Here is a 16,515-nt window from a genome sequence, read left to right as displayed (position 1 = left end):
AACATTTCTTAATCACGACTATTTCTGATAAGAGGCTCCCTCTCACCCAGGGGGCTAATGAGAAGTCCTCACATATTTCGTTTCATCAATACTGCGCAGTGTCTTGTGATCCCAGGCCATTCACTAGGGGAATTGAACTTTTGACACTCAGCTTATAAGGCATGTGTTGCTCCCTGGTATGCATCAGATCGGAAAAGCAGTTGGGTAGCAAGTCATTGACTTTTTGGGGGATTAGAGCATGGAGCCATACCCACACCTCCCTCCCTGTTCCGTTACACTGCATTAGTCTAAACCCATAAACCCGTCGCTTCTTGGCACATTCCCATTTTCGCCTGATTCATTGTGTCCTGCATGTTACCCCTGACATTTACAAAAGTCCTAGCAAATGACAGTTCCCAGCGCAGCCTGAATGGAACGATTTGAGATTTTTCTCAGTTTGTGTTGCAGTCTGCTTCCCACCAGATGTCAATAAGAGACATATTTGTTGGCATCTTTCACAAGTAGGAATCCAGCACAAAGTACAAACGTCTTTTTGCCCGAATGCTGAGTCTGGCAGGTGCTTGAACTGACTTGCAGACAAAACAATACATCAGTCATTGAACCTATATTGTAATTCTAGGGGGTGTGCCCCTTCTCTCATTGCTCCACCACCATTAACCCAGGAGTGGGGAACTGTTAGCTCCTACCCCACAGGCCACCACAGACTGGTGGGCAAGGCAAATCACTTATCCATCACATGTAATCTTTATGGTATCACATAACTGATAGGTGTTTTTCCACCAACCTGTCAAAATCCCTTGTGGGGTTCTGAAGCTTCTGCTGAGGGATGCCAGAAAGAAGGCTGCATTTTGAAATGTGGGTTTCTTTCTTGCTTTTTGTGATGGCAATGGCAGCAGCAGCCTTGTTCCCTGTGCAAGGTTGAAATGGGGCGTGCAGCCCTCCTGCTGCATATAAAGGGCTTTTGCAACCATCCATGCTTTTCAGATGCAAGGAGAAGCGTGTGTGTGTGTGTGATCGCAGTGAGTTTTCAGAGCCTCCTTTTGGAGCATCTTCAAAGAGCATTAAATGGAATTTTCCCTCCTTGAGTAGGCGTGTTCCTAAGACCTGCCCCTTTCCACCTCATGCTGCTGCTACAGCCAAATGGGATGAAGAACTGGCCCAGCGGTGGGAAGAAAGGAGCCTGGGGAGGAGGCAGAAGCAGTGGCCAGGTGGCCTCAGAAGGCTGCCTCTTCATTGTGTTCGGTGGCTTCAGTTGCAGATTACTAGGCAGCCCAGCGACTGCTTCCAGTCCCCTTCCTGCACTCCTAATATGCAGCAGTAGCAGAAGCAGCAGATCCCAGGCTCATTGGAGAGGAGGAAGGTGGCCAATAGCGATGTTGGCCAGCCTTAGGCTCTGGATCATGGAGGCAGGGACCCTGTTTTTGGCAGATGTTAGCGTATATCATATTGAAACTTTTGATATTGTGGATAACATTACCAGGTCCTCCTGAAATGGTATTGCCAGAATACTATGGCGACAGAGTTTGCATCTGGGTCTGATGCAGGAGCTGGTCCCTGTGTCGATATTATGTGATATGGTGATGCTGGCAAGTAAAAAATCACAATCGAACTTTGTTCAGACCTTTGTTGTCAAGACAGAGGTACTTCTTCATGTGTCTTTACATTAAGTTGGACTCCAGTTATGAATGCTTAATTGCTCTTAATCTCACAGCAGAGCACACTCTTTTTTCTTTAAATTAGCCATATATTTAGGTAAAGGTAAAGGGACACCTGCCCGTACGGGCCAGTCGTGTCCGACTCTGGGGTTGTGCGCCCATCTCACTTAAGAGGCTGGGGGCCAGCGCTGTCCGGAGACACTTCCGGGTCACGTGGCCAGCGTGACGAAGCTGCTCTGGCGAGCCAGCACCAGTTCCGCACACGGAAATCCCGTTTACCTTCCCGCTAGAAAGCGGTACCTATTTATCTACTTGCACTTAGGGGTGCTTTCAAACTGCTAGGTGGGCAGGAGCTGGGACTGAACGACGGGAGCTCAGCCCGTTGCGGGGATTCAAACCGCTGACCATGCGATTGGTAAGCCCTAGGCGCTGAGGTTTTACCCACAGCGCCACCCGCGTCCCAAAGCCATATATTTAGCTTTCATCAAATAGTTGGTTTGATCATGCATTTGTGGTTCATTTCTTGTTTCTGGCCATATATAGATAGAAATATGTACGTATTTAAGACCGCTTATCCTTACCAGAATTGCCTTCTATTTAGCCACAGTAAACCTCACCATCCTTCCTCTGTTCACATGATGCACATCTGGAGACTTGATTGCCTGCTAAAGGGGTTCATTTATGTAGCAGCCTTGAAGTAAGGGAACCCATATCTTCAAATAATCTGGTTTCCCCACAGAGATGCACTGCAAGGGATCAGCGTAAGTGAATTAATTAGCCTTTTATTGTATTTTGAAGGTCATAATCACCATGGGCTCTGGCAGCCCAGTGGAGCTGGTGTGTGCTGGTGCCAGGGGAAGCGAATGTCTCTGCAGATGCTTCGCTCTTGAGGCTGTTCCTCGAGAGCCACTTAAACTTGCTGACAGATGTCAGGAAATAGATAGAAAAGGCCGGCGCAGCCTATGTGTTGGCTTCCCTAGATAAAAACTTCAAGCAGCGTTGATTGGTTTAATTATTACTGTTTTATGTTGATTGATTTGAAACCCAGTATTTCCAAAGCATAACTCTCCTTTTTAAATGATTCTCCCATGGGCAGTAGTAACAGGCTCTGTCCCAGCTTCTGCCAACCTAGCAGTTCAAAAGCATAGCAGTGCAAGTAGATAATTAAGTATTGCTGCGGCAGGAAGGCAAACGGCATTTCCATGCGCTCTGGTTTCTGTCACGGTGTTCCGTTGTGCCAGAAGTGGTTTAGTCCTGCTGGCCACATGACCCGGAAAGCTGTCTGTGGACAAACTCCGGCTCCCTCAGCCTGAAAAGCGAGATGAACGTCACACCCCATAGTCGCCTTTGACTGGACTTAACCATTCAGGGGATCTTTACCTTACCTTTTAGTAACAGGCACCATGTTAGCAGAAGCATTTCTCCTGCATGCGTGAAAGAAGTGAGATCTTAAGATGTTGCATACCGTTGGCTGTTCTTTTATAAGCACTTGTAGTTAAAAAGCATATATATGTTTTCTGCTACCTGATGAAGATGCTGCTGCTGATTATATTTTATTATTTGTGCCCTGCCCATGTGACTGAGATGCCCCAGCCACACTGGGTGGCTTCCAGCATGTACAGAAACATAATAAAACATCAAACATTAAAAACTTCGCTATGCAGGGCTGACTTCAGATGGCTTCTAAAGATTGTGCAGTCGTACCTTGGTTTTCAAACAGCTTAGTTCTCGAATGTTTTGACTCCCGAACGCCGCAAACCCAGAAGTGACTGTTCTGGTTTGCAAACTATTTTTGGAAGCCAAACGTCCGACGGGGCTTCCACGGCTTCGGATTGGCTGCAGGAGCTTCCTGCAGCCAATCTGAAGCCGCACTTTGGCTTCCGAACGTTTTAGAAGTCAAACAGACTTCCAGAACGGATTCTGTTTGACTCCCAAGGTACGACTGTATCTCCTTGATATCTGACCTAATGAGGGGCACCTTCTTAGTTGATTTTTAAAAGCATACAGTACAATGAAACAATTTAAAGCTTGCAACCCTCGTAAAACGGAGCTATCATGCACTCACTCAGAGGTGAAGAAAGAGAGTTGATGTTGATTCAGCTGCTGGCCGCCATATTTGTTTTGGGCGGGGGCAGGCATTTGGCTCAAATGCAGAGGGGAGGACATAGGGTTAGGCGGGCCTGTGCATCGTTTAGAAGGCTCACCGAGGAGAGGGAATAGCGCATGTGGGCTCCCATCGCTGCCAGTTAACAGTCTCATAGCATACTGTGTTGCTCTGTTGAGTGTGTGTGGGGGGGTGAGGTCAGTGTTTTCCATGGAGTCCTGGCTCAGCCAGGAGTTACACAGGAATGGAGTGGTGGCGGAGTTGAGTCCGCTGCTGGGAACATCTCCCAGCTTCTCAGGGAGCCCTGCCCGTTCTTGGAGAAGAATAGCTTTTAAATGTGTATTTGAACGAAGCTCCATATTAGAGGTAGCCTCTTGCTACACCAGGAGAACAAATGGTTTGAACTTCCACCAGCAGAGAGAGAGGCATATTAAGTGGACAAGCTTAATATGGTCCCAGGTTGCTTGACAGGAGAGTAGTGCCATCAAGTGAAGTTACCAAGAAAAAGGACAAGAGCAAACAAAAAACTTAAAATGCTTGGGATCGTTCCATTGGCAGTAGTTCTTGCAATTGAAACGATTTTTTGGGGGGCGGGGGTATTCTTTGATTACAACTTGGTTGTTGCATCTTAATTCCACATGGGTTTCGATCTCTCCACTTGGCGACATAGCTAACTCTCAGCCTGGCCTAACCAACTCACAAGATTGCTGATAACAGCTCAGTGAAAGCTGTTGGCTGGAAGCAAAGGGGAATTGTTTCCATCATGCACTGATCCAAGTTGTGGCCACTTCTTTGCCTCAGGGGATTTTGGAGGAAGTCGTTAACTGGAAATAACAAGGATGGGGGCAGAAGATGCTACCTGGCTAATTCTGATTCTGTATCAATACTGTGTGATTTTTGTCCTTGTACTAGTTTGGGGTATAATGTTAAGTTTAGATTATTATTTTAAGCTTCAGTGAACACCTCTTGGGGCTGTAAAATGGGGTATATAAGGATTTTAAACAATAGCTAAAAAATACAGGGGTTGGGGAGAGCCAAGTATGCCATTTTGAAGAAAAGGAGGGGTATGAATTAATAGACTTTGATAAGCAGTTGATTTGTGTTTGTAAATGCGTCTGCATATGTTGCAGATTTTTAGTATAACTTCTGCCTTTCCGTTTTTTCTTTTTCTTTTCTTTTCGGTAGGGTGTCGGTGTGTCTGTTCATGGGCATTTCAGAGTCGCTACAGAGAAGACGGTTTTTGCAATGCCAGAGACAGCCATAGGTAAAGACTGCATGTTAACGTTTTCCATTGTGCTACCTTTAAGACTTTTGATAAAGAAGCAGTGGGGTGTAGCAAGTTAAGATTGTTGACTTTAGCGGGGAATGGGTTCAAATCCCTGCCTTTGCATGAAGTTTGCTGGAGTCCTTGGTTACACTCTTTCAGATGGACCTGCCTCCATGTATGCTGTTCTAAGGTCAACAGAGGAGGAAGAGTGGAATATAATGTGTTTATTGTAATAATATCACTACCCCACACCCCGCTGCAGGATTTCCAAAGACCTTACATACAGGAAACAGAGACACCAAATAAACAAATTATGTATAACACCTCATGCTTTCTGTATTTCTGAGGCAGCTGTCGACAGATGTCCTTGCATATCATCATCATCATTATCTGAAATTAATAATAATAATGGTCTGGTCCCTATCTTTCCATTAATGGAACTCTGTTTTTTTAAAAATGAATTTCAAAGGACTTTGATTCAGTGGAGGCTCCTGGTGAAAAGGAAGAGGCAATTTTTGATCATTCATGGAGGGTTAATTCAGGGTCTGAACCAAGACATTTACAAGAAGAAAGGGCAGCGTGAAGAATATATACAAGAAGAAAACATAAAGTCCAGGGTCAGCATCATTCGTAAAAAGGTGTAGTTTTGGCTATTAAAACACGGGTCTGTGAAGCATAGTGGCCATGGAAATCAGGCAGTAGCAGAATGACTGAGCATTAATGTGGTTTTTTTTTTTGGTAGTGGGTGAAAAAAAGGAGGCAGAGATCTTAATTTCAGATGAAAGGGACCAGCTACAAGGCCTGGGGAAGGTTTGGAAAAGACAAAAGAGCAGCAGTATGTTTTAATGAGAGGAATAGTTTCCCACCTTCATAATTTTAATTTTAATTTTGCTTTCTTCAATTGCAGGTCTTTTCCCTGACGTAGGTGGAGGCTACTTCTTGCCAAGGCTTTCAGGGAAGCTGGGATATTTTCTTGCCATGACTGGATTCAGGTTGAAAGGAAAAGATGTTCACAAAGCGGGAATTGCTACTCACTTCATAGAAGCAGAGAAGGTAAATCTACCTGAGCAGGTACCCGGTCATGCTGTAATCCCAGGTGAACCCTGGGGCCTAGTCTGGGGCTGCTGGATTTGGAGGGGGGTCTTCTCAGGCATCTTTTCGCTTCCTGAGAAGGAGAAGAAGTCCTCCTTTCCCCTGCTAATGCTTCTAGAGGTATCCTGGCTCTCAAAACAAATTTCCAGGACACATCGCAACACTGAATTAGGCACACTAAAGCCTATGTATTTCAGTGGACTTTAGCACAGCCTACTCCTAATCCTCAGTGCCTAGGGCTTGCCGATCGCATGGTTGGCAGTTCAAATCCCCGCGGCGGGGTGAGCTCCCGTCTTTCGGTCCCAGCTCCTGCCCACCTAGCAGTTCGAAAGCACCCCTAAGGGCAAGTAGATAAATAGGTACCGCTTTCTAGCTGGAAGGTAAACGGCGTTTCCGTGTGCTGCGCTGGTGCTGGCTCGCCAGCTGCAGCTTCGTCACGCTGGCCACGTGACCCGGAAGTGTCTCCGGACAGCGCTGGCCCCTGGCCTCTTAAGTGAGATGGGCGCACAACCCTAGAGTCGGACACGACTGGCCTGTACGGGCAGGGGTACCTTTACCTTTACTCTTAAGCTACACTGAGACTTCAGAGTTATGTGGCCTTGTATAGAGTTCTTCCATTTAAAAAATATCCTGGCTCGTTCTGAAGCTGTTAATTGCAGTTTCCTGGTTCAGACAGGAGATGATAGTTAATGGAAACTGGACTGCTGTTGTGCACTCACTCACATTGGCCTGTTGACTAGAGACATGGTAATCTGAACATGGCTACTATATTTAAGTCTTTTGATCTCCTTGTTGTGTATTTGTAAAGAAGGCCACCTTCACTTTTGCTGAGAGAAGTGGGAAAAAGAATATCCTTGCTAGCGGGGATTGCCCTACCCCATTTGATTGCCACGAGTTCTTTGCAAGGGAATATATTGAAATTATATCAGCATCTCGTGAAATAATGCATTTGGCAATTGTATTTTCGTTTGCAGATGGCTGCCCTAGAAAAGGATTTGACGGAATTAAAGTCCCCATCGAAGGAAAATGTTGCTGATATATTGGATTCGTATCACAAGAAGGTAAATGGATAGCTAACAATAATAGAAGATTGCGAAAAGGAGAACCTTCATACAGGACACTGAGTCTCTGTAAGTGTTGCTAATTGATTTCCCCCTCCCCCAGCACCTCAGTGGCATGTTATAAAATCAAGTTTGACAATCGATAATAAACTGCACCCACTTATGGCCTGTTCTCTTTGCAGTTCTCCCCCTCCCTGATTGTTGCTGTTCACAAGGTCACTTTTTGTTTGAAATGTTGTCAGCTAAAGCAGCTGTTAGTGTCAGAGCACTGAACATAATTTTTGTTTTGTTTTGATAGTGTTCCAAAAATACTAGTGCCAAAAATTACTTGCTGTAATTGCTAGAATAACATCTTTGGTGTTATTCCTATATGGGACACTTAATTGATTTAGTTTTTCTTGCTTTTCCTATTATCTTTTAAAAACGTATGTGGCTGCAATCCTATTGAAGTAATAGATAGCTCAGTTGGTAGAGCATGAGACCCTTAATCTCAAGGCCGTGGGTTTGAGCACCACATTGGGCAAAAGATTCCTGCATTTCAGGGAGTTGGACTAGAAGACCCTTGTGATCCCTTCCAATTTTACGATTCTATGATAATTGGGTCTTACTTCTGAGTAGACATGGCTAGGATTGTGTTGTAAGACGCTAATCTTCTGTTTAACAGATGTAATGTATGCAACCTAATGAGTTTGACAGAGTACTTCCTTAGATGGAAAGGAATGAAGTCTAACTCTTGCCTCTGTATGCTTGAAATTTTGCTGTCTTCAAAGAAGTTGGACACATGAAAGGTTGATTCTCTTTCTCCAATATGGCTGCTTCTTTCTGTACCAAGCTTCTCTGATCAACAGACAATGGGAATATTAATGGAATGAGTAAATTTTCAGCAAATTGGGAGAGAGAATAGTGATGTGCAAGCTGAGCGCTAATGGAGTGGAAGCTGTGCGCAGGGAGCCACCAGAATACAAATGACAGGCATTAGTTTTTGATCCACAGCTGATGCCGTTGTAACTGAAACACATGTTTGTAGCTTAACCTTGGCCCCTGCAGCGCCAGCAGGTTCAAGGCATTTGTCACGAGACACAATTTGAACGCTTCATGTCGTGCAGGGCCCCTCTGTTTGGCCGGAAATAGTCAATACCAGTCACCTAATTGACGTTCCTTTCAATCGAAATGTGTATAAATATAGTTCTAGTAGCACTGTGTGTTGCTGGAGATAGAGAAGGGAAGGATAATTTGCAGGGTGGCAAGGAGTGCCTTTCATACATTGAAATAATGTCACAAGGAGCAGCTTTTACCACAAACAGAGGGGAGCCATTCTTTAGTTTGTAGGTTTGCTGACCCTGGCAATGTGCCATGCTGCATTTGACAAAATTCCCCCTCCTACAGAACATACAGAGTCGTAAGGATCCATGAGGATCATCTATTCCAACCTCCTGCAATGCAGGAATCTTTCTGCCCGACGTGGAACATGAACCTAGAACCCTGAGACTATGTCTCATGTTCTACCAACTGAGCTATTCCAGCATACAGTCGTACCTTGGAAGTCAAACGAAATCCGTTCCAGAAGTCCGTTCGACTTCCAAAACGTTCGGAAAACAAAGGGCGGCTTCTGATTGGCTGCAGGAAGCTCTCGCAGCAGTCACTTTCAGGTTTGGGGCGTTTGGGAGCCAAAACGTTCGAGAACTAAGCTGTTTGAAAACCAAGGTACGGCTGTATATTGTAATGTCGGGCTCCTAGCAGTCTCCCATCCAAAGGGCTGATCCATGCCTACTTAAGTGTCAGTACCATTGCAGCATTAGTGTGTCTGAGGCTGTTCTTTATATCAGGCCATCCTGTTCTTTTGTGCACTGTTCTTATACTCTACACTGTGTAAAAGTAGATAAGCTTTTAAAACGGTAGATAAACTTTTATCTTCAAAGCGTAGCTAGAACGTGTGAGGCGCTTTGTTTTCAGAAGCACAAAAGAGACAGCTTTGTCTTCCATCAGCCATTTAAAAAGGATTCTGGAATCCTGGACATTGTTTTAGTTACAGTCTGAGCCCACCTGAGGGTGCAGCACTGAATGATAAAGTAGCTCAGGGCTTGGTTGTAAATTTGAATGGGAGATCACTGCAAGCATCATGCAAAATCAAAATAGAAGTGTAATAAGCAAACCGAGAAACAAAAACAGGTTAGCTATAATTTTAGAAAAGTCGCTTGAACTCAAAACGATATTTCATTTAGTGCATTACTTTTTTAAAAGAGAAAATAGCAAATAGCTGCTTTGCTGCATTTTAGCGTTTGGGATACGGATATGAAAGGTGTTGGTGTGTTCTGCTTTTTGTAACAGTGCAAAATTGATCAAGAAAAAGAATTCGTGCTTGGCGAGCACATGGACAAGATTAACAGGTACTTACCATTCATTCATATTTAGTGGGAGCTCTGGTTGGTTTCAGTAAACCTTTCGGTTACTTTTTGTTGAGATTCTTGCAAAAATATTTATCCAATAGACCTCTTTTGCAAAAATATTTATGTGATAGAGCTCCTTTGATTCAGTAGCTCTTAAATAATTGTGGTTCCTCACTGAGAGCCAAACTGCACATAGCAAAAAGAAACTACAGTGGTGCCTCGCAAGACGAAAATAATCCGTTCCGCGAGTCTCTTCGTCTAGTGGTTTTTCGTCTTGCGAAGCAACCCTATTAGCGGATTAGCGCTATTAGCGGCTATTAAAGGCTTAGCGGCTAAAAGGCTATTAGCGGCTTAGCGGCTTAGAAAAGGGGGGGGGTGAGCGAAAAAAATCGCAAGACGAAGCAAGCCCATAGGGAAATTGGGAAGCAAGCCCATAGGGAAATTCGTCTTGCGAAGCGCATCGAAAAACGGAAAACCCTTTCGTCTAGCAGGTTTTTCGTCTTGCGAGGCATTCGTCTTGCGGGGCACCACTGTAGATTTCTTTCTATACAGGCCCGTTGCTATCATGTATAGAGCCGTCCCAAAAGCAGGAGCACAGGGGTGGGATGTGTGTGTGCCGAGTTCTCAATCTTCCTCCTCCTTTTCCTCTGCAGTTTGTTGGTCTTCCTCCAATCCTGGAAGTGAGCTTGGCTAGAGAGGAAGGGCCCTCCCTTGGGTGGGAAGCTCAGGGAAAGAGAGAGGATTCAACATCACTGTGCAAACATGAGTTAGATTGTGTGACACCCCTTCCTTCCCCCTAGTGGAAAGGTGACACAGGTTTGTTAGGCCAGATTCAGGTACTTGAATTTCCAGAAAAACGCTGGAATAAGTCAGGTGCTACCAAAATCTTTTTAACTGATTAGTGGACAGAAAGGAATGATAACCATGGCTTGTGTAAGTAATAATTTCCATGTATAAAACCAGAAATGCCTATGAGGATTTTTGTAAAAAAAAAGTTATCTGAATACCACTTTGACCATGTTAATCATTGCTGCCCAGGTAGTTATTGCTAAAACATGGTGTGCCAATAATTCTTTAGGATTGAGGTACATTGTTTTCTATGTTATTGTGCCTTCTTTGGCACACACATTAAGGATTTGTGATTTAATCTCTTTTAAAATCTCTTTTCAAATGGGAAAACTCTTGCCAAGGACATTTTCTTGAAAGGGTCAAAAGCTTCACATGCTGCCTGGTGTGGCTATTTTAGTATATCTCTAGCTGATGGTACATGTATTCTACACCTTTCAGGTATACATACACCAGTCATACCACCAAGTATGATAAATATGTAAATAAGGTATATAGCTTGGGAATATTATACCGTATTTTTCGTCCCATAGGACGCTCCGTCCCATAGGACGCACCTACTTTTTTGGGGGGAAAATAAAGGAAAAAAATTGTTTCTTTATTTCCCCCCCCCAAAACCAGGTTGGGGAACAGTGGGATGGCTGTGCTGCGCCTCCCTGCTGTCCCCCGAGCTTGTGGGGCTGGCCAATGTCTGCCTGGCGCGAGGGACGCTCTGCTTCAGGGCGCCCCACGCATCGGGCGGCAGGCTACTGTCCGCAGCGTGGGGAGCCCTGCGGGAACTCCCGCAAGGCTCCCCACGCTGCGGATGTCTGCCCGGCGCCGGGGCGCTCTGCTTCAGGGCGCCCCACGCGCCCCCCAGGCGCGCAAGGCTTGCCGACACCTGCGCAGAGCACGGGGCGTCCTCCGGAGGGCGGCCTGTGCTCCGCGCTGCCGCCCGCAAGCCATGCGCGCCCGGGGGAACTCCCCCCGGGCATGCAAGGCTTGCGGATAGCTTCCTGGAGCCTGGAGAGCGAGAGGTGTCGGTGCGCACCGACGCCTCTCGCTCTCCAGGCTTCAGCGAAAGCCTGCATTCGCCCCATAGGACGCACACACATTTCCCCTTCATTTTTGGAGGGGGAAAAGTGCGTCCTATAGGGCGAAAAATACGGTAATTGCTTCCAAAAAAATCTCTGTAATTTTGCTGACTCTTGACAAAATATTTCTCCTCTTGACTGAAGTGTGATATATTTTCTGTTTCAGCTTATTTTCAGCAAACAGCATGGAAGAAATTGTTCAGAACCTGAAGAAGGATGGCTCCCCTTTTGCACTTAAGCAGCTAGAGGTGAGGTATTAGATTTTTATTTTATTTTAGGGTTGCATATGTAAGCTACCATTTTTAAGTCTGCCATGCTGCCGTGAGTGTAGCACAGGGCAAACCACAATGGGATGTATCTAGCTCTGGCAACAGACTTCCACTTATGCAGTTAAACTTATTATTATTATTATTATTATTATTATTATTATTATTATTAATATTAATTAAATGTACATACTGCCTTTCATACGAGAATCACAGGGTGGTTTGCAATATAAAAGCACAAAAATACATACCATAGCAACAAACAACCCACACACAGTTTAAAAGGCCATAGATTGTTTAATTAGCCAAAGGCCTGAGAGAAGAGGAATGTTTTTGCCTGGCACCTAAAGATATGTAATGAAGGAGCCAGGCGAGCCTCTCTGGGGAGTTTCACAGCTTCCATCTCCTCTCCTTGGCAACCTCCCCCCCCCCCCCCACACTCTCAGAATCTGTTCCAGAGAGTTGGGGGACACTCTGGAGCAGACTGTGGGAAGAGGAGAGGAAAGGAAAGTTTCCACTCACTGTGTGAGTAGAAAGCTGCTTGCACAACATAGATACAACCTTAACTCTCAGGTTAGAAAAATGGCAGCCTACCTGACAGATCCATTAAATAACATCGTCGTCATCAACAACAACAGTAACCATTTGTTGACTAATGTAAATAGGGAGAACCAAAATTCCTTGTCACAACAGCTCCACTGGTGAGTGGTCCACACAATTCAAAGTTACAGTGGTGCCCCGCAAGACGAATGCCTCGCAAGACGGAAAACTCGCTAGACGAAAGAGTTTTCCGTTTTGGAGGTGCTTCGCAAAACGAATTTCCTATGGGCTTGCTTCGCAAGACGAAAATGTCTTGCGAGTTCCTGCGGGGTTTTTTTCCTTCCCCCCCTTTTCCTAAGCCGCTAATAGGCGCTAATCCGTCAATGGGCTTGCTTCGCAAGACGAAAAAACCGCTAGACGAAGAGACTCGCAGAACGGATTCTTTTCGTCTTGCGAGGCACCACTGTATTGTCTATAGAACCTTATATGGCTTCGGTTTAGGCATACATTCGCTAACATTTTAATGTTTAGATTTTGTATTATACTAATTTTGACCCACGGAAACTATAAGTATAACCAAATTGAAGTACGTATTTTAACTTAAAATAAGTGTTTTGAGTGTTTAGGTTTATTTAGTCAGGTGCATTTGCAGAGAGGAATCTGTTTCGATCTGGATCAAGGACTTTTGTATGTAGTTGTTGAAAATGAGTATGGACCTGTTCAGAGCTATCAAGGGCGTCCTTAATTGAAAAGAGCAGCATGAAATTTTAAATCTCTTCCATAATCAAATGGTGTTTATTCAAACGATTGAGAAATCTGGGGCTGTTTTTAAAAGTAGCTGCGGCACCAGATTTTTGCTTGGCTTAGGTGGCAGAATCTATTAACATGTGTAAACATCTGTTGATGGCACAGGTGTGAAATTGCTGTTTGTCTTGAATCACACAGCCGAAGGCAGCAGGTGTAAAAACACTGCTGGATATAGACTTGGTATGTTAGAGGGGGAAACATTCATGGCTGTGTTTTAAAACTATCAGCACATCTGATTTGGTTTTCAACATTTGCTCAGTGTTGCACTGCTGGATGGTGTTTCTGAAGCTGAAATAATGGAGATCAGGCAGGTGAATACTTGTCCCGCAACCTGCTCCAAGAATCCACATTCTGTGTGTCCAAAAGTTATATCACAGTATATAGATTAGGTAATGATTAACTTAGAGCTACTGCCTGTTTCTTCTTGTTCTCAAGCCCTTCTGTTCTGCAATTGCTGATAAGAAAATTCCTAGACTTCACTAATGTTTTGATGGCCTTGATTTTCTGTTGACCTTTTTTGAAGATTTATACCCTGCCTTTTGATCCTCAGTGCAGCTCACAACATAACAAGGCAGCACACAGTGGAACAAACAAAGTGTGTATGCACACAGCAGCCAGCAGCCATTATTCTGCTAGCTGTAGGAAGGGCTTGAGCAGGCATAGGCAAACTCGGCCCTCCAGATGTTTTTGGGACTACAACTCCCATCATCCCTAGCTAACAGGGTCCAGTGGTCAGGGATGATGAGAGTTGTAGTCCCTAAACATCTGGAGGGCTGAGCTTGACTATGCCTGGGCTTGAGGGCCCTTTCCTGTACTTCCGCAGTCCCTGGGCAAGGGAGAAACAAACAAGCTTCCTGCAACTGCTTGGATAGATGTTAGATGGGACTAGGCTAGTCTCCTCCTTGCCACATTGCTCTTCTTGGCAGATGCCCCAACTTCTCAGTGACCCTGTAAGCCTTTGGCTAACAAATGGGGTGTGTGTGCATTTCCTGGGATGTATGTGTGTGTTGTATTCGGCCAATACAGCTTACTTGAAATTTATTTATTCATTCATTCATTCCATGCCTATCTGGCTGGGTCTCCCCAGACACCATGGGCATCTCCCAACACAATATTAAAAACACAATAAAACATCAAACATTAAAAACTTCCCTAAACAGGGCTTCTTTCAGATGTCTTCTAAAAGTCAGATAATTGTTGATTTCCTTGACATCTGATGGGAGGGCGGGTGCCACTACCGAGAAGGCCCTCTGTCTGGTTCCCTGTAACCTTACTTCTTGCAGTGAGAGAACTGCCAGAAGGCCCTCGGCGCTGGACCTCAGTGTCCAGGATGAATGATGGGGGTGGAGACGCTCCTTGAGGTATACTAGGCCGAGGCCGTTTAGGGCTTTAAAGGTCAGCACCTTTAAAGCACCTTTAAACTCTACAATTGAAAAAATAATAATGAATGAATGAATGTTAGCTTCCCTGTAGCTTATAGAGGTTCACTCCAACTTAGTTTTCGATTAATTTACGCATGTCAATAATGAATTAATCTTTGGTTCTAAAATAACCCTTTCTTTACCGTAGAGAAGGTCTGAGATTGGATCAGGTGGGTAGAGTCAGTTCAAGTTCAAAATAAAAGTTGGCTTTTAGCAGATGCTAATTAACTTAGATGGTGATACCTTTAAATCCATGTCTAGACAAAGCCATGCAATTTGTAAGCCTAAGTCCTATTTACTGTCCATTTAATTGAACCAGTAACATGCAGGCTCTCACCCCCTGTTTTTAGGAAAATGAGGTGATGAATAGCTCAGTTAGTAGAGCATGAGACCCTTAATCTCAGGCTTGTGGGTTTGAGCCCCGCATTGGGTGAAAGATTCCTGCATTCCAGGGGGTTGGACTAGATGGCCCTTGTGACCCCCTCCAACTCTACTATTCTATGATTCTATGTAGCTTTGCTAAAACAAAGGTGCTGAAACTGGAGGACATTCCTGCCGCCCCCCAGTGAAAAGTCTAAAAGCCTGCAAAGTTTGTTCTCTTTCTCTCTGTGTACAAAACAGCGAGTTGTTAATCAAAACAGCTGTAGTTTTATGCAAACAAAGCAGAAGTTAATAATTGGAGCTTGATACAATAATGCTATTCCTCCCCAATATAGTTGTCACTGATACATATAACAGGTAATGGAATATATGCATTGCTTTCTACCTTTGCAATAAAATCCAGTTGAAAACTAAAGTGTGGGCAAAAAGGTACATATTTTGTATGAATGCACGGTATTGTTTGTAAGTAGTAGCCACTGGCCTTGATTTATTTAAGGACATTGACACATGGATCAGTGGCTGGATCAGGAACCATGTGTGCAAATCTGATTTGTGCAGAAATAGGCCATCTGTGTGGCATCCCCATTTCAGAACTTGTCACATCTAAATACCTTCAAAAATGGTGACTAGACTTGGGTTGGAGTGGCTAGTTTAAAAGCAGTGTTGAACTTCCTGGAATTATTATAAAATAAGTTTGTTCAGTGTATATTGAAATATGGTTTATTCTGGTGACACATAAGAAGAAGTGTTGAAAGCCATCACATACATTTTTGACACCTGAGCTAATTTTAAACATGCACCTTAGTAGAGAAACAGTGGCTCTGGTGTTTTTGCCCTTGGCTGCCCAGAACATAACAAAACTATCTGAGTCCATACTTCACTTGAATCAAATTTTGTTTGGAAGCAGTATAAAGACTATTAATTTATGTCTTTTAAAATATGTGCTGCTGGTATTGAAAGCTCACCCAATACTGCTGATACAATTAGCAATAGGCTAAAACAAACCAATCCGAATAAAAGTAATTTAAAGTAAAATAAACAGACCAACAAACTGGGGGGTAACAAGGAGCAGTAGCCGTCAAGAGGTCTCTTTCAGATTTTCCAAAATTCTCTCTGGATATAAAAATGGCTGTAGAAAGCAAGGAGGAGTCTGTCAGGATCCTCATAAGAAGAGAATTGTAGAAAATCCAGTCTGTTAAAGAGAAGGCCGTGATTCTGTTTAGTGGAGACTTGTCTAGCCTCAACATAGGATAGAATTTGGAGCAGTTACTGAAAAACCATGGTGCCTTTATAGACTCATATAAATTATTACAATGATTTTATAGATATGTAAAACACAGCGGGTCGGATTGAACTAATGAATCCCATCAGTGGAAGCCCCAGGCAAGGACTTTTCCATGCTGAAGGGCCCCCCCCCCCACTCTGTATTATTTGGGGCTTTTATTTCAGTAGGTCAAGTGGTATAATTCTTTATCTTGTGTACAGCTGAAATATAATTGAAGGCACTGGTTATAGACAGGCTCATGCAAAGGTTAATGCCATTAGTGGAGTAGCAATATTGGGATTTGTTTTGTATGTATGGTGTTTTTGAGAAGTTACAACCACTGTGAAAGAT

At 44.1% G+C, this 16,515-nt stretch overlaps 1 protein-coding gene across 3 annotated transcripts in view; it reads left to right on the top strand.

The window, feature by feature from the left end:
- Positions 1-16,515, top strand: part of HIBCH (3-hydroxyisobutyryl-CoA hydrolase) — a 61,072-nt gene that overhangs the window by 24,913 nt on the left and 19,644 nt on the right. For all 3 annotated transcript variants that reach the window (XR_014557920.1, XR_014557921.1, XM_083712554.1), the window contains exons 7-11: positions 4,945-5,023; positions 5,934-6,079; positions 7,093-7,179; positions 9,508-9,566; positions 11,652-11,733. Coding sequence is in view for 1 of the 3 variants with exons in the window: in XM_083712554.1 (XP_083568680.1) it covers positions 4,945-5,023; positions 5,934-6,079; positions 7,093-7,179; positions 9,508-9,566; positions 11,652-11,733 (453 nt within the window). In the remaining 2 variants the exon portion in view is untranslated. The remainder of the gene's footprint in view (positions 1-4,944; positions 5,024-5,933; positions 6,080-7,092; positions 7,180-9,507; positions 9,567-11,651; positions 11,734-16,515) is intronic.

This window comes from Podarcis gaigeae (assembly GCF_964106915.1).
Source record: "Podarcis gaigeae genome assembly, chromosome: 1".
Lineage (NCBI taxonomy): Eukaryota > Metazoa > Chordata > Lepidosauria > Squamata > Lacertidae > Podarcis > Podarcis gaigeae.
The sequence above is the reverse complement of the archived record's forward strand: the minus strand, read 5'-3'. Positions and strand labels throughout refer to the sequence as shown.